At 46.8% G+C, this 22,009-nt stretch overlaps 1 protein-coding gene across 6 annotated transcripts in view; it reads right to left on the reverse strand.

Moving 5' to 3' along the window:
* LOC138969521 (protein Shroom3-like) overlaps positions 1 to 22,009 on the reverse strand; it is a 276,416-nt gene that overhangs the window by 22,781 nt on the left and 231,626 nt on the right. For all 6 annotated transcript variants that reach the window (XM_070342338.1, XM_070342339.1, XM_070342340.1 and 3 more), the window contains one exon: positions 14,564 to 15,619. In XM_070342338.1, coding sequence (XP_070198439.1) covers positions 14,564 to 15,619 — 1,056 coding nt within the window. The remainder of the gene's footprint in view (positions 1 to 14,563; positions 15,620 to 22,009) is intronic.

The raw sequence follows: 22,009 nt of genomic DNA on the forward strand, positions 1-22,009 counted from the left end.
AACTGGATGGAAGAATGGGAGCAGAGAGAGAGAGAGAGGGAGAGAGAGAGAGAGAGGGGAGGGATAGAAATGTCTTTCTCAGAGTAAGAGAGAGAGAGAGAGAGAGAGAGAGAGAGAGAGAGAGAGAGAGAGAGAGAGAGAGAGAGAGAGAGAGAGAGAGGGGAGGGATAGAAATGTCTTTCTCAGAGTAAAAGAGAGAGAGAGAGAGAGAGAGAGAGAGAGAGAGAGATGATGGGGAGGGGGAAAGAGTCAATTGAACGCACCACCTATACCACCACAACAACAACAACACCTACAACAACAACAACAACCAAACAAAACAATGAGGACGTTCTAAAGTCTACCCTGGCCCAGACATAATGTCTCTTGTACTTATGTACTCAGAACAACACACTCCTACCTGGGTGAAGAAACCGGATTTCTCCACACTAGCTCCCCCCCCCCCCCCCCCCCCCCACATTCCTAATCCTGACTCGCCGAGCCGATTTTAGAAAGTTGGTTACAACAGCAGCAATTTGTGTAGGTGAAGAGGAATCAGTGTTGTCGCTCCCCAGCCGTGTGGCGATTACCGCTTCCCGACCTGCGCTCTGCTGGACTGGCAAAGTTTCAGTCGATTTCTCTTCCTCCTCTGTCTGCAAGTGTAAGCCACCAAGGAGTTTCTAATTAAAATGTCTATCGACAGCAGCACCAATTCATTTAACCCCCTGACATACTTCAACTTGCTAAAGTTTAGAGCTGTCTGCCAATATCCTTTTCCCCAGGTGTGTTGCTAAATTTGAATGTTATCAGGATTTGTCGTTTCGTTTCAGTCGTACAGGTTGTCTTTGCTGACTAAAAGGTACTTGTTCCTTTTTGCAAAATCTCCATCTTCAAATCTTAGTGGCGTTGGTTTAAAAGCTAACTCTACCCGTTCCGTCGACAACAGTCAAACCTGAAGTCATCCCTTGGCAAGAACAATGGCAAGCTCGTCCAAAACAAGCTTGTCTGCAACTACCAGCGTTATTCACCAAGGCAGCTTATCTTCATATTTTGTCAAGCCACGAGAGCTTTCTCGAAGCTGATCCTTTCTGGCGACAAGATTAACCCACTTCTCAGCGAACCCTTCTTCATCGCACACTGGTCAACACGCTTACGTGACGGGATGGATCACTGGGCCCTGCTAGCTAGTCATCCCTGCCGAGTCAAGTTGCGTGTCTTCCACCTCACAGGAACATACCGCATGAAATTAATTTGTTTCGGCAAATCTGCCGGGGAAAAAATGGTGGTAAAAGATGCATCAAGTTAGCGCAGTATTGGGCACTCACGGTGGGGCACTCCTTGTCATCTTTCCCCAACCGTGAAGAAAGTTGGACAGATGGGCACAAATGACGGCACAGTTTTTGGCGGTTTGAAAGAGGCTTGGGCGCTTTGCCGAGTGCCGCCGCCCAACAGTATCCGTGAGACCGCCCCAAAATAAAGCGATCTCTGCGACCACCCCGAAATAGAACTATCCGTAAGACCGCCCCGAAATAAAGCTATTTCCTGTCCCGTAGGCCAGACAATTGGAGGATTACAGGAGCTTGCAGATTCTTCTGTCTCGCTTCTTTCACCTTCTGTCTCTAGGCAGTTCCAGAGCTTTGCATATATTCATGTGCACTGGTAACAACCAGCGGTGTAAGAGGCTATCTATGTCGTTCGCTGTAGGGGCGAAGAGCCAAGAATGCAAAGAAGAAGGTGGAGGTTTTGTTGCACACTTGGCCCAGTTTCTGTTGTTTCCAAACAAGCAAAACATCAACAAAACAAACAAACAACATTGGAGTAGACCTCACGGAGACTGCAAATAACAGCACACACGCATTTAGAAAGAACAGCTGTCTATCGACTGTACGTGAGGAACGCTGGGGCCCTGAGGTACGCACACCGCACAACAGAGAAGGAAAACAAAAGGAAAGCGAATGTTTCCGAGATAAGGGTAAAAGGGAAACGGATGGTGGAGGAAATTGGACAGAACGACCCGCAAGCCCCTTAGCATCTGTCCGCCCGCCCTGATGCCTGACACTTTGCATTCGTTAGCATCAGTCAGGTGGGGGAGAATGGGAGCCATGTTCCCTTTATCGCACACCACCCGGGGTGCCTGCCTGCAGAGAGGTGGGCGAGAGAAAGGTCCACTGTAGAGGTAGGCGAGAGAAGGATGCACTGGTTCACCGGTCAGTGTAGTGGTCCCGCCAACCCTTTATCACGGCTTGACCAGCTTAGTCTGGTGCTAATGACCATCAGGCGTGTTCACCATTATTTATGAATATTATCGCAGTTTTCTTACTACACGGCAAACAACTTACTCAAACAGTAACAGTCTCCAACTTTAGGGGACCCAAACGCTTGGTTGGGTTGGCTGAAATCACAATCAAGTTGTAATTTCAACCTAGATGTGACCCAAGCGCTCGGTTAGATTGGTTCAAATCTCAAACAGATCTCCATTTCAACCAATCCGACCCACCGTGCTTCGGCTTTTTCTCGACACCCCCCCCCCCCCCCCCCCCCCCCCCCGGCAGCTGGGTGAAGACTACTCAGAAACTCTGTTATCCTGTGCAGCGACCCCTGATACAGATATATATACCAACAGACGATGGGACCAGACTGACGACAGAACGTCTGGTGGGAGCATCAAATCTCCATCACATCGCGACTCCTGCTGTTCCGCGTGATGAGGAGAGAAGCGAAGATGACGTCGACAGCTGATGAGGTCATAAATCGCGCGCAAACTTTACACAAAAGAGAGAGAGAGGGAGAGAGAGAGAGAGAGAGAGAGAGAGAGAGAGAGAGAGAGAGAGAGAGAGAGAGAGAACCACCTTGACGTTTCAGCAGGGTTACGATACCGATAGCCAATAAGCAAGGGAGAGGATTTGTCCTGTTTCAGTTCCAACCACAAACATTCAACATTGTCATCTTCAAGATCGGTTCTACGTTTGACAATGCCAGCAATGGACTGATGAACATAAAGAGCGATGCCTGTTTGGCCTACTCGTGCATTGTCCCGTCGTAAAACCGAATAATTCGGAATGTTAACAAGGTTGTCTAATAGCAATACACAGACATCATGTACTTTGTTGACTAAATGATAAATATTTACATGCCCTATACGGAGAACAGTGTTTGATGTTGTTGACATTAGGACGAAGTGCAATATTGTAACAAACAGCAGTAAATAATAAAGCAAACAGAGAGAGAGAGAGAGAGAGAGAGAGAGAGAGAGAGAGAGAGAGAGAGAGAGAGAGAGAGAGAGAGAGAGAGAGAGAGAGAGAGAGAGTGTGTGTGTGTGTGGGGGGGGGGGGGGGACGGAACACATTCACTTCCATTCACAACTGTGACCGAGAAAGCGCAACGTAACAAGCAGCTGGCACGCAGAGCGATGGATCTTCCGATTTGACGTAGGCTATGTTACAAAACCACTTAGCCTTGTCTGACCGTCTGGGACAACTTGCGTCAAACTAATCTTGAACGAGTACTTGTAGTATGCTGTTTGCACTTCACGTTCAGCCAAGCTGTTCATAACGATCGTTTAGCCAATATCATTATTAGCCAAGTTACCCAATAATACATTACACCTTGCAAGACAGCTGAACTTCGTTACAACTCAACATCTGTTGTTGACCGATTCAGTCGAGGAACAGTGACGCAATTGCACTGTTTACGCACTTATCTTTTTACCCTGGCTAAGAAAACAAAAGCTTATCTGTTCACCTCAGCAGGACTTTGGTGCAGGTAATTTCGGGCAAAGTCAAAGAATTCCATTCTTGACACTCGCCGTAAACAGGGAGCTTAAACAGTAACCTCCCAATCGAATTCCTGCGCCTCGACTGGCAGAAGCGATCAGAAGCGTAATGCGTTTTTGTGTAGATCACAGCTAGATAGATCATGCTGGGAGGAGCGAGGAAAAACTTGGTCTGCCCGCGATCGTTATCACACGATAGGAGGGCGGTTGTTGCCCCAACACGCCGCGAGGATTATGCACAAGAAAAAAGGTGGGGTTGTGGTGGGTGTGTCGAATATATAGCAGGAAACACACGCTCGCAAGAAAGAGAAACGTAACTGGATGCCGTGTCGGAATGCGTCTGGTTTGTCTCGCGCTGTCATCCAGCAGATAGCACAACACAATGGAAAGGCAGAGAAACAATGCTCCTTGGGCATGTGCATGACAACTATCACTTTTCTCATGACCCACGGAGGAGACCATGGATCGCTTAGCATCTTTACCATGGTAACACAATAGTATAATTTGTAAGCAAAGAAGAAACAATGCTCCTATGGCACAACCATGAGCAGACAAAGACAGAGACAAAGTCACAGACAAAATCACAGACAAAATCACAGACAGAGACAGAGACAAAGTCACAGACAGACAAAGAGACACACCCAGAGCTACAACAGCGTATTTCAAATCGTAATCCCTGGAGCCTTGAATAAAAAGGAAGAATCAGGATCGAAGAAGAAGATAAAACTTCAATAAATACTCACTCAAGGTACTGGGAGGTAAAGAATAAAAATTAAAACCATGTTTTTGAAGGAGAACGTGAGAGGAGGAAGGGTAAGGTGTGTGTGTGTGTGTGTAAATCGTGTTAATTCAACCATTATGATACATCCACCATATACTCACTTGAGACCCCATCGCTGACACGCATACATGACCATGGGGTTGGCCAGCAGCGACACGGAGCCGCTGGACTTGGTCAGCGTGTGGTCAGTACGGAGCGGACACGGGAGACACTCAATGTCAGTCCTCTGCTTGCCCATCAAGATATCTCGTCACCATCAGTCTATCACAACTCAATGTCATTCCTCTGCTTGCCCATCAACATCTCTCGTCACCATCAGTCTATCACAACTCAAGTCTGAGCGGCTACAGCTCTGGTCAGTGGATGGTCTCACCACGGCAAGTACTAATCACACCAGTGTCACCGTCAGTCAATCCACTATTGCACAAATTCCTTCAGGAAATCCGTAGTTCACCGCTTCCACAGACTGCCGTGTTTACTTCATACAATTCGTCCTCCTAAGTTTACAAACACAATGAGAATGTACAGAGGATAACTGACCACTTCACAAGTTACAACCGGTTCAAACAAGTCTACCAAAATATTGCACAGATGAGCTCCTGTGTACTTTCAGAAATGAATCTCCGCTCGGCGTCAATCGCATTCAGCCCTGAAATCATACCTCGTTTCTCTCACTGCCGGTCTGTGAATACAATCACGTTGGGACAAGACCCCGCAGCCCGGCGTTTGCATAGCTCTATATAGTGACTGACTTTAAACAAACCCATCAACGAAACCCTTGGCCTTTCTTGGAAACTGACTCTACGTTAAAACCGCTTCAAAAAGACTTCCAGCAGCTACTCAAAAGCCATGGCCGCAATTCTAACAAATTACAAAACAAGGTGTACACCCAGAAACCGAGCCAAGAAAACCCAAGACCTTCACAGCTACCCCTGACTGCAGAAAGCGGCGCGATGCTGAGAAAAGTGGATTCGAAAGTGGGCGGCGTTTACAGCCTGCACCATGCATCCTCCTTATCTCCCCTGTCAGCCTTGGTTAGCCTGATAACACAGAGGGGAACGTGAGAACGCTATCTCAAAACGTTCAGCCATGCAACAACCACAGCAACTTCAACACATTTATACAGAATGTACCCAGGAAAGAACAAAGCAACTACAAAATGAGAATTGCAGATACAGTCGAAGCTGCCCTGGCGACAACCTCTCGTCAGTTCAACTTCAGTTCCGGCATGACCACCTGCCTTCAACGACCCACATAGGCATTACGTTCTGCAAAGTTCACCTGTCTATGACGACTACTTTGCGGTCAGTCCCTCGGATGGTCGTTACAGACAGGTTCGACTGTACCAATACAGAACACCCCTGACAACTCACATTAGCATTACCCGATACTTTCCCGAGTGCAGACTTCCACTATGATGAGGTTGAAGGGTCAGTAAGTACATAACACAGCCAGCTCCGATCAAAGAGTAGGGATACACTCTTTGCTCCCATCTTATCACAGCTGTCGCTCAACCCTGGGGTCAGTGCACACGACCTCGCTGAGGACAGGCGAAAATAATGACACTGGCACGTGCAACATTACACGGACCATCACAACATACTGTCGTTCAAGCCTGCACTGAGCGAAACATCAAATCAATTATTTCAAAAGTGACAGTTGTGGACTGCAAATGATCGCATGACGGTCTGGGTTCAGTGCAACTTCAACGAGGACAACACAAAAGAGACAATTCTGACACGTGCAACACTACACTGACGATCAAAACCCATGTCAAGGCAGTCCCAGGCCTGCACTCACTCAGAGTGGAACACTGAAAAGGCAAAACAAACTTCTCTCCCAGCTGACAGCAAGCACCGACTGCACATCTCAAGCCAAAGCAGCTGGCAGTGACATAAAGTGAGACTGGAACTAAAAGCTGAAGGTGGTAGTAGACGTGCCGCGAAATGTCGTCTTTGTTCACAACAAACACTGCGACTCCTTCCGCGACCTGGCGTGTAGGGGCAAATCCTCTAATGAACCAACGACACACTGGCTGAAGCAGAATGTTGAATTCGAATCTCCTGGAAGGGCAGAGAGAGAGAGAAGGGGGGGGGGGGGGGGGCTACATCAGCTGGGGCTTAAAAGACATCTAGTAGACAGAACGGAACACCAAGTTGTCGTGAACTGTTTGAACTACACTCGCGCTATTCTTCCCGCAACCATGGACGAGTTTTAAGAAAGGTCAGAACGAAGTAAAATAGCGTGGTAATCGTCGAAAGTGAGAGCCATGGCGGCCTGAGAGGTGGAAGGTGGTGACTGAGATGCGGGAAGTGGATTGAGCCAGTTCGCTAAGGCCGGGAGGAAAACAGGTTTGGTTTGCAGTGTGCACACTCACTTTCCTCGCTACCAATTAATGCAGGTGATGTCACCCAGCAATGTGCACTCACCTCTCACAGGTACACTTTCACACATACACACACACACACACACACACGTCACGTGTGTCATATAAGTCCTACTCGGAACGACAGAACGTTGTACAGCTCAACCTGTGTATAACGAACACCCCAGGGACCGACCAAAAGGTCGTTATGGACAGGTGGTCGCTATGGACTCCAACAGTCATTTATAAAGAAGATCAACTTGTCTGGGATCCTCGGGAAGGTGGTTGTGGGCAAGTGGTCGCTTTCGAGATCAGTTGTTGTCCCTGGGTGCATTAACCTGACCGGAACATACCTGACACGAAAGATCACCTGTATTGAAGGGACACTTGTCCTTTCACCACAGGTATCACGGTCTATCCCTAAATGTTCGCAGCTCAGTCGGTCGCGTCGCACATGACTTGACGATACCTCCCTCATTTGAATTTCAAATTCGGACTCCAAAATCCATAAAACTACAGCCCGCGACCTCAGCGGAGTCTCTTTGGCTTTTTACTTCAAAGGATCACTGTTTATATATGAATCACTGTTTATATTAACACAAGACTGAGATTCACATCCTGGGACACTGGAAACAGTGGCTAACTTTCTGCACTCACAAGTGCGATTTTAAGCTGCATCATAGAAAAAATCTAGAGAAATGATTTCTGCCATAACAAAGTGAATTACGCAAGTTCATTTTCGACCAAACAACCTGTACTTTCTAATCTAAGGCTGACAACTCGGCCACGGACTCACGACATCACTCACGACAACAACTATTCACCATCATCGTCAACCATGTCCACAACTTGAATTCAACAGTGACACTGCAGAATCCAAACACTGAACAATGAAACTGCGTCATTAAAACTCCTCATCAGCAGCTGGGAGGTTCATGGTCTACTCCTCATCAGCAGCTGGGAGGTTCATGGTCTATGTTTGCCACAGCGACTGACGCTCACACACACATCAAGTCCCGACACCTTGTTCTATCTCTCACAGGACAAGCGGTGCAGACAGCCAGGTAGCCGCTACTACAACGACGACTACAGCGCTGTGATGGGGGCGAGGAAAGGACAGAGAGTACTGACAAGTAAGATGCGCGCTAGGAGTGTGACGGCACAGTGCTACGTCTGTCTGTGTGCAAACATCTCACGCAACACTTGGGCTCGTAAGACGCGCATGGGCTTTCTTTCTATTCAGTCTTCTGTTTCTTCCCTTTCCAATCTGTACAGTCCTCCATGTTCCCTTCCTCCTCCTAGAGTCTTACCCCCCCTCTCTTTGTGTCAATCTTGTTTACAGCTCCGCTGCGTACTGCCATTAACGACTTCGTTCCTTTTCCTTCTAATCCGGCTTGATTTATTTTCACCATCTTTTAACTTGAGATGATTCTGTGGCTCCTGATGGTAATCTAACGAGCTTTACTGAGGGCGGTGGTGACATCTGCGATAGTGTGCGCGTCCAGTTGTCATGGAAATGGCGCGACAGTTGGGGGAGAGCCCCTTATCGCTACAGAAAATCCCAAAACATGTGTCGCCTTGAAGTGGCGACTACCCAAAGATCAATAGCTGAGTATTCAACTGACTCGGTCATTCCATTACCCGATCGAACAAAGTAGAATTCAAAACAACCCACACGTGGTTTAGTTCTACTGAAGCAGGCACAGCTGCACATTGGCTTCCACAAGATCAGTAGAGTTCTACTGCCTCACTACATTTCCACTAACGCATCGAAACCAGTCAAGTTTTACTAATGAGTGTTTTGAGTTTGACAGTCTCTCCCAAACCCTACATGTTCGCACATCATCAGTATTTATGAAATCCTGGCAGCACTAACGTGGTTTATTGCCTCTATCAACATCTACAAATAGCCTACTGATGTATAGATCAATCGATGAAAAACAACACAGACTTGATTCGTTGCCTCCATCAACTTCTAAGATTTGCATGAATAAATTAATGATGATATGAAACTGGTTTATTGACTCTTGCAGCCTTTATAAGTTTGTATAACTCTATATTTAATTGTGTACTAAGAGACACCATGTCTAACAAGTGGTCACACCACAAATTAATTGCCACTGGAATATTACGTTAAATTTTTATGACAGCTTGAAACTGGTATGATAGTGATGCACAAAGCAAAAACCGCAACCAGGCTATTCTCATGAATGTTGGTGGAGTGCACTGAATGATGGTGATAAACGTCAACATTGACACACCGCGAGACGTGATTTGCACTTCCTCTCAAAACTTGTGACATGGCATAACTTCCAGGCATCGCAGTCGCACTCGGCTGGGCGGATGTGATATTTTGAAACACGTGACATCGCATCGCTAATCAAAAGTTTCGTGTCAGATGAAGCCTAAGGCACGATAATTCAATTATTAGCATAATTAAGCCATAGCTGTTGCGTGACCCGCTACTGAACCCCCTCTAGCCACTTTTTTCTCTCATCTTTTGTAACTTTAAACAAAACAAACTTGGGGGGGGGGGGGGGGGGACTCCTTTTATTTATTTGCCCCTTTCTTTTAACTTCTAAAATCCACATGCTCCGCTCTATGACCGCTGTTTGTTATCCCACTGAAAACAGCAAAGCATGCAACGCCTCTACCCTAAGCTATAGGACCATGCGTCATCCAAGTTTATCAGGGAAGGGCTGAGATTCGAAAGAAAAACATGTTGTGACAAAGCGGTCACAATAATTGGAACGAACGAATGACAAACTGTCGCTGTTTCGAAAGACAAACAAAACAGCAAAACTTCACACAAGTGATTACCTAGGACAAACACAACAAGTCGCGTAAGGCGAAAATACAATATTTAGTCAAGTAGCTGCCATTTTTCAGCAAGACCGTATACTCGTAGCATCGTCAGTCCACCGCTCATGGCAAAGGCAGTGAAATTGACAAGAAGAGCGGGGTAGTAGTTGCGCTAAGAAGGATAGCACGCTTTTCTGTACCTCTCTTTGTTTTAACTTTCTGAGCGTGTTTTTAATCCAAAAATATCATATCTATATGTTTTTGGAATCAGGAACCGACAAGGAATAAGATGAAAGTGTTTTTAAATTGATTTGGACAATTTAATTTTGATAATAATTTTTATATATTTAATTTTCAGAGCTTGTTTTTAATCCGAATATAACATATTTATATGTTTTTGGAATCAGCAAATGATGGAGAATAAGATAAACGTAAATTTGGATCGTTTTATAAATTTTTATTTTTTTTTTACAATTTTCAGATTTTTAATGACCAAAGTCATTAATTAATTTTTAAGCCACCAAGCTGAAATGCAATACCGAACCCCGGGCTTCGTCGAAGATTACTTGACCAAAATTTCAACCAATTTGGTTGAAAAATGAGGGCGTGACAGTGCCGCCTCAACTTTCACGAAAAGCCGGATATGACGTCATCAAAGACATTTATCAAAAAAATGAAAAAAACGTTCGGGGATTTCATACCCAGGAACTCTCATGTCAAATTTCATAAAGATAGGTCCAGTAGTTTAGTCTGAATCGCTCTACACACACACACACACGCCTACACACACACACACACGCACACACGCACACCACGACCCTCGTTTCGATTCCCCCTCGATGTTAAAATATTTAGTCAAAACTTGACTAAATATAAAAATAAAAAAAGAGAGAAAAATTAGCCTTGGTTCTTTTTCACGTTGTTTCGATTGAGCCAACATGATCCGCCTGTGAGCAGCGGGACGGTGCACGTGCTTGAGCGGCCACACCCACTGCGGGAATACTGTCAAAGATCTTCTGCTGTCGTGCCTCTGCTGTCACACTGAGCTCGAGAAACAGAGCTCTGTGCCGGCTCTGTATTACAGCCCAACGCAGGCATCCCTCAACCCATTTGAACAACTTCTTACGCTTGCACTACTCTGTGGCTTCCCCCCCCCCCCCCCCCCTTATGACACAAGCTTCTTGTAGTTCAGCCAAACTCACTACGCAACTTCCAAGGCCAATGTTGTGCAGTATGCAGACAAGATTGAAAGCACAGAGACATTCTACGCCAATACTAATTTAGGATCTACTGGCGTTCACTATTGGCGTAATTATTGCATTCCACTGAGTCACACTGCAACAAACATCCGCACTGATCCAGGCTGTTACTGAGTATTACTCGAACTCATGAGAATAAAGCTCCACGTGGATTACTAGTCTTCACACTTGCATTGACTTACCTGTGACTGTTCGCGTAGTACTATTGCACTGAGCTCAGATACACAATACAGTGAATCATTTGAATAGCACTCAAAACACAAGACATTAGGTCCGGGCTCTGCCCACTGGTCATCCAGCCTACGACCCAGGCCCAGGATGCGGAACGTACTCATTCAACATGCAACAAACTGCTCACTTCTGATACATACCGGAATATCGATCTTACAAATACGACACTCAAACCAAAAATCCCACAGAATTCCCATAAATGCATTTCGACGAACCACGCTTAAGTTTTTGAGTCGAGGTAAATGAAGTTAGTTCACGAGAACGCACAAAAGGACGCACAGAACTTGTGTCAAAGGACGCAACCAGCTGACACTGAAAGCCGGGACACTCATAAGTAGCAGCAACACCAGAACTGGCAATAGCTGAGGCCAGCACTGTGCAAACCATCAGCCGGACAGACACAGCTGTCACTGAAAGGACACTCACAAGTAGCAGCAACACCAGAACAATGACTGAAGCCAGCACTGTACAAACCATCAGCCGGACAGACACACGCAGCAGATGGCCTGACTCAGTGACTGTGACCACGACCAGCAGGTGTTCTCGCCATATGATCAAGTTACCCATAGTCGTCATCACCGACACACGTTGCAGGCTTCCTCCACTTCAGTCAGCTCTGCACGCTTCGTTACCTTTGATTTGAAACGTTCATAACCATACACATCATCAGTGTAATTATGACGAATGACTCATGCCAGTCCTGCTCTGCAAACATGCAGTCCCTGAGGGCTATTGGCGAACATTCAAAACCAGTAAACAGATAGCCGTTGACATACCTCGTACATAAACAAGCTACACGTTGCAAGGGTTAGGTTGAATATTTGTATTTAAATCCACGCAGGTATACATGATCTGCCCGATCTCACGACTATCACTGCCTCCTTTGCAACTCCTCCTGAAAAAGAAACTCCCTTGACGGCGAGGATGTGTACGGCAAGTGTCACTTTTAAACAGAGAAGAGTTCACAAACTCCCATACAACTGAAGATCTGTAGTGTCACTTTAAACAGTTCGCAACACTGACGCATAAAGCCTTGTCGGTGCATGGGTCTACAATCATAAATTCCGTCCTACTCCTCCAAACAGAACAAACACAACAAGTGGAAACAGCGTAGTAGCGTTTCGTGCTCCACTGAGCTAGTTGAGTTTGAAAAGCAACGGGCGAAGAAACCATTGGCACGCTCAATTACCCGACCAGCCATGCTAGTCTATGTGATCTGGGGGAAAGGGGCGTGGTCTCACCTAGCGGGGTACAATGTAGTATCAAGAGGATGGAAAGGATGATCTTTCTGACACGCACAACAGTCACAGGTGGACACCATGAGAAGAAACAGGTCGGAATGTAGCTAACCCAGTACAACACACCTGTCCAAACGTCAAGGAAGCCTGGGACATGAGGCGACTGCAGTGGAACCTCCATGTAGAGACACCCCAATTACTTCCTTCCGTTTAAGACCTTGTTTCTCAGACTTTCTATTCCTAACCTCTGCCGCAAATGTACTCCCCTTTTAAGACTCCCTCCTTTTTAAGACTCCCTCCTTTTTAAGACCTTATTTTATCAGAAATGTGGAGGTCTCAACAGCGGGGATGTTCCACCGTGTCCTAGATATTTCTAGTGACAAAACTGATCAGCGCAGAGAGAGAGAGAGAGAGAGAGAGAGAGAGAGAGAGAGAGAGAGAGAGAGAGAGAGAGAGAGAGAGAGAGAGAGAGAGAGAGAGAGAGAGAGAGAGAGAGAGAGAGAGAGAGAGAGAGAGATTGAAGCAAAAACAAAACATAAATCGGCATGGGGAGTGGAGGGGGGGGGGGGGGGGGGAGGTGTGTGGTTGTCGTAATGCCAATTTTTGACAGAAAATGTATTGAGCAATGTAAACCTTACCATGTTTCAAGAAAAATAACAAAAACTAAGTCATTTTAAAAAAACGGAAATAAATTGCCCAAACCAAAAAAAATACCAAACCAAGGCTCGTTAGTACACACACACACACACACACACACACACACAGTGACAACTACCAGTCATGGGAACAATTCTGTGAGCTACTCAAAGATCAATACAATCATGGTTTAAAGTTTCACCCACAACCCTTCTCTCCCTCAGTCTGTTCCCCAAAATACAAAATTGCAACAAAAGCAGAGGTGTGACATGAACTTGTGTTTGCTCGCGACCACTGGCGAGTTTGATCAAGGTGGAAACATATTGATTGACAGTAGAAGGTCCAACACCCAGTATTTGCACAGTTTCAACAACTCACTATCCCCAGGTCTTGCTTGATGGTTCTTTGTGACACATCTGCTTTACTCGGGCTTAGACTATGTGTGGTGTGTCTGGCTGGGGTGCAAGCGGGGGAGGGGCAGTAACGATCAGTGAGACCCTTCCATATTGGCAAAGGCCAGTAACTCTTTCCATCTCCTTATCGCATTATTTGAGAGCAGTTATGTCCCTTGAGCCTGTTAAGCCTCGTGCGTGAACAGTGCAACAACAGAACATCAAATGGTAACAGAGCAAAACAGACGCGAATAGTGATATTTCAACATTCAGAAACATTTGTAAGAGTGCTGTAGGACTGTTTTCAACTAGTTCCACTGCACTAACAAAATGAGGCTGGTAACTACACTGTCAAATTGAAACAGTTTGAAACCCAGGGATGTTGCTAGGATGTATACATGTAATTCTTTCTGCAAATTTGCCAAAAGTTCAGCAAGACCGCCAAATGACAGCAAATTTGTGTTGACTTGAAATAATGACATGCAAGATGACAGTCTTGGGAACAACAAAGAAGGTTCAGACAAAGGGGTTGGTTCGGAGAGAACATGTTCCATTTTCTCTTTGTGAGGAACTTTTCCAATCAATCAATCAATGAGGCTTATATTGCGCATATTCCGTGGGTACAGTTCTAGGCGCTCTGCAGTGATGCCGTGTGAGATGAAATTTTATACGGCCAGTAGATTGCAGCCATGTCGGCGCATATTTACCTTTCACGGCCTTATTCCAAGTCACACGGGTATGGTAGACAATTATTAACTGTGCCTAAGCAATTTTGCCAGGAAAGACCCTTTTGTCAATCGTGGGATCTTTAACGTGCACACCCAATGTAGTATACACGGGGGGTGGTTCGGACACCGAAGAGAGTCTGCACACAAAGTTGACTCTGTGAAATAAATTTCCGCCGAACCTGGGATCGAACTCGCGCTGACAGCGGCCAACTGAATACAAATCCAGCGCGCTACCAACTGAGCTATATCCCCCGCCAGTCCAGATTAAATCACAAATACCTACCAAAATAGGAGCAGCTACGGAAACACAAGAAAATAGAAAGGCCACACACAAATAAAACCACACACACACACACACACACACACAAGACATTACTTACGTTTTGTCGCCTAGCTGCCCTCCCTTGTCGTAGCTACCACTAGGATCGCCCAACAGTTCAGGTGGGGGCGGGGGCAAGTCTCCATGGTCGGCCGCCATCGTCTCCTGGTGGTCTGACTTGGGTGGCGACGGCAGGGGCAACTCTCGGTGACTGCCAGCGGGACTACGAGAGTTATCCCTGCTGGGAGGCTGGGGACTGCTATCCAGCACACGAGAGTCTGAGGAACTGCGGTCACGCGACACGTTCCGTGTGGCCAGGTACGGCCGCTGACTGTCTTTCTGCATCTCCGACCCGCTTCTGTCTCTGGGAGGCAAGTTGTCTGCCCTTGGTGGAGGCCGTTTGTCTTCCCTTGAGGGAGGGGCCATGCGTTCCGGCAGCTGAGGGGGCCGGGTGCCTGCAGGCGGGGAGACGGTCACTAAGACCGGCTTTGTGTCTCGGTCAACGTACGCCGCTGCTGCATGCTGCACTTCTTTGGTGTGAGAGGTCGGGGACATCGACCCCTGGCTGTCTGCTGCGGAGGAAATGTCCGATCCAGAATTCCTGTGAGCGGCAGAGGCCCCAGCACCGAGACTGGGCACGGAAGAGACAGACGACGTGACAGACACGGAACCCGACGCTGAGCCGGTGGGGGTGGTGGCTTCTTGCGGCACCATGGGCTGGCGTTTGAAGGACGTGGAGATGCCCATGGCGGTGCGGGAGTGGATGACGCTCATGGAGGTGGGCGCGGTGGCCGACGAGGTGCTGCCGCGCTGGCTGTTGATCTTCATGGCTTGCTTCCGCAGCTGTGCCGCGTAGGCGTCTTCCCGCGGGGAGTTACTCTCCCACTGGTGGAACAGACTCTTGAAGTCGATCTTGGCGTCCTCGGGCGCCCCCTCCTCCCCCGGCCCCTCCTCATCCTCCCTGTCTGGCTGCAGGTAGTTGCGCGGGGGGAGGGCGGGAGGGGTGCGGGGCTCCGGGCTGGGTGTACGTGGGGGTGGAGGGGGAGGCCGTCGCTGTGAAGCCCCCGGGAAGTTCTGGTAGTTGGGGGAAGCCATCATGCCGGATTCCATCTTACCCCTGCACACACAGAACACACAACCATCAGCACTTGTTAGGGGGGAAAAGAACAAAGTCACGGAGTATAGTCACATCTACAGATAGGACGAGGAGGGGAGTTGCAAGGGAGGGGTGAGGTGTTGAAATCCATCATGCATGTTACCACACACACAACAACTAAGAAATGGTATTACTCAAGACAGAGCTTGTAAAATACATTCAAGAGTTCAAACGCTATGCCTACAACAGCCAGACTATTTTCACAACAGAATATGGGACACAACTCGTTTCCAGAAACCCCTTCACATCCCAAGGGAAGCAACCTGCAGCACTTTGTGTGCACTCGGCCCCTTGCCAAAGCTTCTCCCCTTGTGACTGAAGCAAGCGATTTCACAGGATCCCGCTCTACAAACCCCACCATTTTTGTATTTCTCCTTACACTGTAAAGAGCCACATGCGTTCCTCCAGTAGGTAGGTTCCGACATACAGAGATCCTTTCATGCTCCACGTTTTCTTCATCCCAGCAAATAAATCACAGGTGTCACCCAAATAGCTCAACTTCATCATGTTTGTAAAGTTTTTGTTGCCAGTGAAAACAAAATCAAACTTTCTTGGATTCTTTTTCATCAGCAAAAGGGATCGGTTATGTTTGATCTCTAACAAGTAACAAAAAACCCTGACACTCTTCGAGGCCAGCAGAAAATGACAGTTAAGGCACTATGACAAACTCCGCTGTGGAACGTGAATGGAGACAACTGCTTGAGTTAAGAACGAGAAGAAGAACAATAATCTATTTCGCCATATAGCATTACATTTACAACGATTGGTATTGGTATTACTGAATTGATAAACTTCACAAAATATCTGTGCAGCAAGACTGACAAAAGAACGAAGGGTGTTTCTGAAGCTAACACTTTGCCACCACGATTCTCTGTTAAGCATGCTTCACCAAACTGTCAACTTGACTCTTAAGACACTGAGTTCCAGCAAAACAGTCTACACAATAAATACGAAATGTTCGCTGCAACAGTTCAGTGAATATTATATAAGCACGCCTCTTTTACGTCTTACATTTTAATTACCACTTTATCACGTCATATCCTGTTTTCAAAACAAGATTAGATAATCAGCTCCTGAAATACAACGCCGTAACTTGAAGACATGTTCCCAGTAGGCCCTACCCTATAAGAGTGACAATGACAGACCTTATCTGCATAAGGTCATCAAAGACTTCAGTGCTTTTTCTGTCCTCCGCTGCTGCCACTCAACGGTGACGGGATTGTGAGTAGACCTGCGTGACTGGCGCTCAATCAAGCGTGTCAGCAAACCGCAACAATGGCGGGGCCACGTTTAGTCAGTTGTGCTTTGTCCCTCCCCGCTCTGTCACATTATCTCTCTTCGTTATCTCGCGGCCCAGTGCCTCACAGCTTATCTCCCGCCATTATCTCTGTCCAAACCTACCATCTTCGTCATAGCAATTACTGAGCAACTGTCGGTGTCTCTAGCGACCTTGCTTACTATCGTCTTTTGTGAATGACTTTAACCAGTTTGACGTCATCAACTATTGTTTCGCTTCAGAAAGGAGTTAGTGACATTTGACTCGGACATTATTCAGGCTGACAGAAAAACATATTGCGCATCAGTAAAGGGCAGCAAGTGGACATTACTGCTGTTGCGCATACAACAACAACAACAGTAGTAAAACATTGGACTTCTTGAAAATGCTAAGGTCACCGTTTGCAAGTGTGTGTGTGAGAGAGAGAGAGAGAGAGAGAGAGAGAGAGAGAGAGAGAGAGAGAGAGAGGGAGAGAGAGAGAGAGAGAGAGAGAGAGAGAGAGAGAGAGAGAGAGAGAGAGAGAGAGAGAGAGAGAGAGAGAGAGAGAGAGAGAGAATAGATCAGAACTGAGAAAGAAAACGTCACAGCCTGTAGATAAGCAATCAGCGCCGCCTACCAACTTTCACTGGAGAACTTTCTGCTATACCAAAACAAGTAAATTAACACCCAAACCAAAATAACTCACCATATATACACTTAGGAAACGTTCACGAAACTTCAGGCGGTGTTATTATTTATTCCCGGTGGATCAGATAAGCAGTCAACTTAATTACAGCAAAGTAAACTTCCGAATCTCCAGAGAGGGAATGACGTCATGTAGACACAAACAGTCATCGGTGTTACTGTTCCGTTCACTGAGTTTACAACAGAGGATGGGCCGAGTGCCCTATATACCCCACTCTGAGTAACAGTAAGCACCCGTAAACATCCACTTGTGGCGAACTAGTCAACACAGCAAGGGCTATTTCAGGGGAGTACAACCTTTCCCTATCATTCACTCTGCCTGGTAAACGATTATGTACCTAGCGTAAGTTTTTGTCGTACACAGCGTAACCGAGCGTAGCCGCAATTTTAACACACACAAACCGATTGCGTGTAATGTGGAGATTATCTCACAATCTTAGACGTCACGAGTATAATTATCCGGTGGGTTATTTTTTTAAGTATACACTTGAGCAGATACACCAAAATAAAGTGACAGTAAACAGTGAGTGACTAAAATAAGACTACGGAAATCACGAAAAGACTGTCAAGAAACAGGAGGATATAAGCTTGCACTAGATGACGCGAGTGCTAATTCCGAAGCAATAATTATTGGCGGACCTGCTCACCCCCAATCCTTTTGACTCTCACTCTCAGTGACAAGGTGCTGTTTCGGAGTTTCCACAAAGCATGCAAAAGTCAGCCCTGGGCATGATTGAATGACGTGAGCTCGTGTGAGCTTTCCCGTTTCGCAAAATGTCACTCAGCACATGGGGGGGGGGGGGGGGGGGGGGTTGAGAAGAATGAGGCAGAAGCAGATTGTGTCACTCAATGTAAGCAAACACTCCCACGGATAAGCTTAGCACTGCGTTTTCTTTTATTCCACAATACTCTTTTTCACACTAAACACAACTGTTTTACTTTCTGTAAATAAACCTTTTAGCTTATTTTCAAGCACACAACAGATCCGTTTCTTTTTCTTTGAAATACCAACCTGTCGAGACAAGTCAGGTGTTCTTCAACATATCGGTGGTAACTCTCCTTTCGGAAAAACCGCCTTGCCCGTAAACAGGCAATACACAAACAGGCCGAGCATATTGTTATCCTTCTTGGAAACGCTTCGATAAATACAGCTGTCATGCACATCCGTACATCAACAATAGATCAAGAACTCACTGAATATTGAGAAAACACAGGACACAGGGGATCCAAACCCTGGATGTCCAGCCAAGAAATAACTGCCACGATGCTACCACTGTACCAGTGTTGCGTGGCTTGCTTCAACAAGCTGCACAACTGGTGTTTACATATTTACGGCCCAGCAGACATGCTGGTATGACTAACGCTAATTACGCCACATTAACAGCTCGTTGGCAATCAAACAACAACGGCTGAGTAATATCTCCATTTATGGGGCCTGGAGAAGGGAGCGGAAACAAAAGGGACACACAAATACGAAAGTAATGACTAACTGGCAAGAGTAAAAACTTGTTCCTCAGAAACTATTGATGCACCTTCCTGAATGAGCGGACGTTAATTTGTGCCTGTTCCGCGTGTGTGTGGACGGATGTTTAATCTCCCCTCTCGCTCTCTCTCTCTCTCCCTGTGTGTCTCTCTCTCCCTCTCTCTGTGTCTCTCTCTCTCTCTCACTATCTCGCTCTCTCTCTCCCTCTCTCTGTGTGTCTCTCTCTCCCTCTCTCTGTGTCTCTCTCTCTCTCTCTCTCTCAATATCTCTCTCTCTCAAGTCTCAGTCTCTCTCCCTCTCTCTCTCTCTCCCTTCCATTCGCGCGTACGTGTGCAGATGTGTGCCCGCATATATATATGTATCGTGCGCGTAAGCATGACATACAAAACCTCACGTGCCCAAACCTCCGTTTCATATTGATAGCATTGCGTGCACCAAAATAATTTACATAAGCACGTGCATATCTCCACGGCAGCGAAGAACAAAGCATCCATTGCATAATAAATGCAAGTAGACAAGATGACGGTCAGTGTGTCAGTGTGTCAGTCCACAACCTACGAGCCCAATGGCCATCACCCACAGAGCTCTGTGTGTGTGGTTGTGTGTGTGTGGTTGTGTATGTGTGTGTTTGTGTGTGTGTGTGTCAGTGTGTGTCACGGTGTGTGTGTGTGTGTGTGTGTAGACAGTAAGAGGGGTCAATAGAAGCTCAATGCACGCACAAAGCCCTTGTGTGCATCCACTCATCACTTCATCCGATCACCTCTCTTTGCAGGGGAGCCCGGACCACCTGTGACCGCCAAAGCCGATTGTCTCCCTTGGCCTGACATTATTACTCAATGCCGTCAGAAAGGCTGAAGAAGCCCTGAAGGCTGAAGAAGGCCTCCCAAGTTCCACCTTAGCTCGGTGTTAAAGTTTATTCCTTCCCAAGAAAGCGACCATGTGGACCGCCACAGATCTGTTCACACCTCCACGCGGGATACCATCATGCTTCAACTTTATCAAATGCCCGATAATCATCAGTCTTGCTGCTTCTAGATTGACTGACCCCCCCCCCCCCCCCCCTCCCATATTTTCGTTTCACCTATACTTACATATTAAAGTTATTCATTAAAAAAAGAAACTATGCACAAAATGCAACCACGCTATTTTTGTTGTTGTATTTGTCCAATGTGAAAAGATGCACGTATATCATGTGGTAGCCTGGACAGGTCAGTTAATTGTGATGAAGGACGGGACCTTTTATACAACTGGATGTTCTCTACGGTCTATGAAAGCAATGTGTGACCCCCACGGTATCATGTACTGGAGAAATCTCTCCTCAGCCTCCTATAGGCGATCTCCCTGGAGACAGCTAGTTTAAAATGGCCATGAAACGTGATGCGCCTGACATATTTATGAGTGGCGTAACCCCCATAAAAAAGCTGTCTCCAGTCAGTGATTACTCAAGTCTGTCAAAAATAGACGAGATACCTGTAAAATCCAACTTCAACTATGTCCTAACCTTCTCTCTCTCCCCCCCCCCCCCCTCCCTTCCTCTGAGTCCTGAACCATGACATGGCAGCATATATATAGAGCTCTACAAGCTATGTCTTACGTGTCTCGCCTCGTCTTCTGTTTTCTTCGCCGACGTAAATAAATGAGAGCCAGGACGGGTCAACGCACCGACACAGACATTTTTCATTTCATTTTCATTTTCATTACTTTATTGTCCCATCGCTGGGAAATTCGGGTCGCTTCCTCCCAGTGGAAAGCTAGCAGCAATGGAGTCGCGCTACCCAGGTGTCTGCGTGTTTAGGTGTATTCAGCCACCTGCACTTATGGCAGAATGACCAAGGTCTTTTACGTGCCATTGTGATGACACGGGGGTGGGACATGGCTTCCGTCTCTGGGTCTGCACATAAAGTTGACCCGTGGTTAAGAATCAGTCAACTGGAACATTACAACGGTCCTCGCTCGCTCTTTTTAGAGCCTGTCATGTCTGCTTGATGAGACATCGTCCCCAAACACTCCTTTCCACAAACCGGACTCGATTCACTTCGCTTGACACAATCATGAGACCAGAACAAAAAAGGTCGTTCATGTGTACTAATTGTTATCGCATTCTTCTTGTTGTACGTAAGGACCTTGGTATCCCCTCTCAATAAGTTCCTAGCCTGGCACGCGTGTTTATACACTCGCCAAGACATAAACAATTCTTCACAACTGATGACCAGAAGTGCCAACACTTTGTAAACAAACACAACTGTTTACTCTTTCGCTGTCCATGTCCCATAATGCATTTCATTTACACCAATGCTCTGTCCCCTGTTCTTAGTGATGCTGTAAAATACGGGTGTCTATCTTTCACCTATCCTCCTTCCTTCCTTTCTCTCCCCCCCCCCCCCACCCCGGTTTTAATCCAACAACTGGAACGCTACCGATTTTGACAGCTAAAAGCCCAAAACGACAATTAATTTCTTCCTAAGCTCAAACTACCCTTCGCTGCCCGCCTACCCACCAAAAAACAAACAATAACAACAACTACAACAACAACGACAAACAAACACCATGGGGGTCAAAAGGGGACTCAGGCACGGAACACAAACGGAGTCCCCAGATTGCAAACCTCTCCGCGGTACCCGAGCATTCCAGCCGACCATTGAGCAGAGCGAGTGGAAGCAGCAGACCTGACACGCGAGTGTTATCTCTCCACACATAACACCCTCGGCCGACTCTCCACAAAACACACACACACCCCACAGGGCTGACCGCAACTTTCACCCCGCTACTCACGCTCTACAGGTGGAGACAGGTGTGGCAGGTGTCAGACTGCCTGGCAGGTACAGGGGAACAATTGGTGCTACCTGCGAGTAGTGTTTCCATTCTGTTCTATTCCGAGAGACTGTTTACCTACAAATGAGGGTGCACA

Source organism: Littorina saxatilis, linkage group LG6 (genome assembly GCF_037325665.1).
Source record: "Littorina saxatilis isolate snail1 linkage group LG6, US_GU_Lsax_2.0, whole genome shotgun sequence".
Lineage (NCBI taxonomy): Eukaryota > Metazoa > Mollusca > Gastropoda > Littorinimorpha > Littorinidae > Littorina > Littorina saxatilis.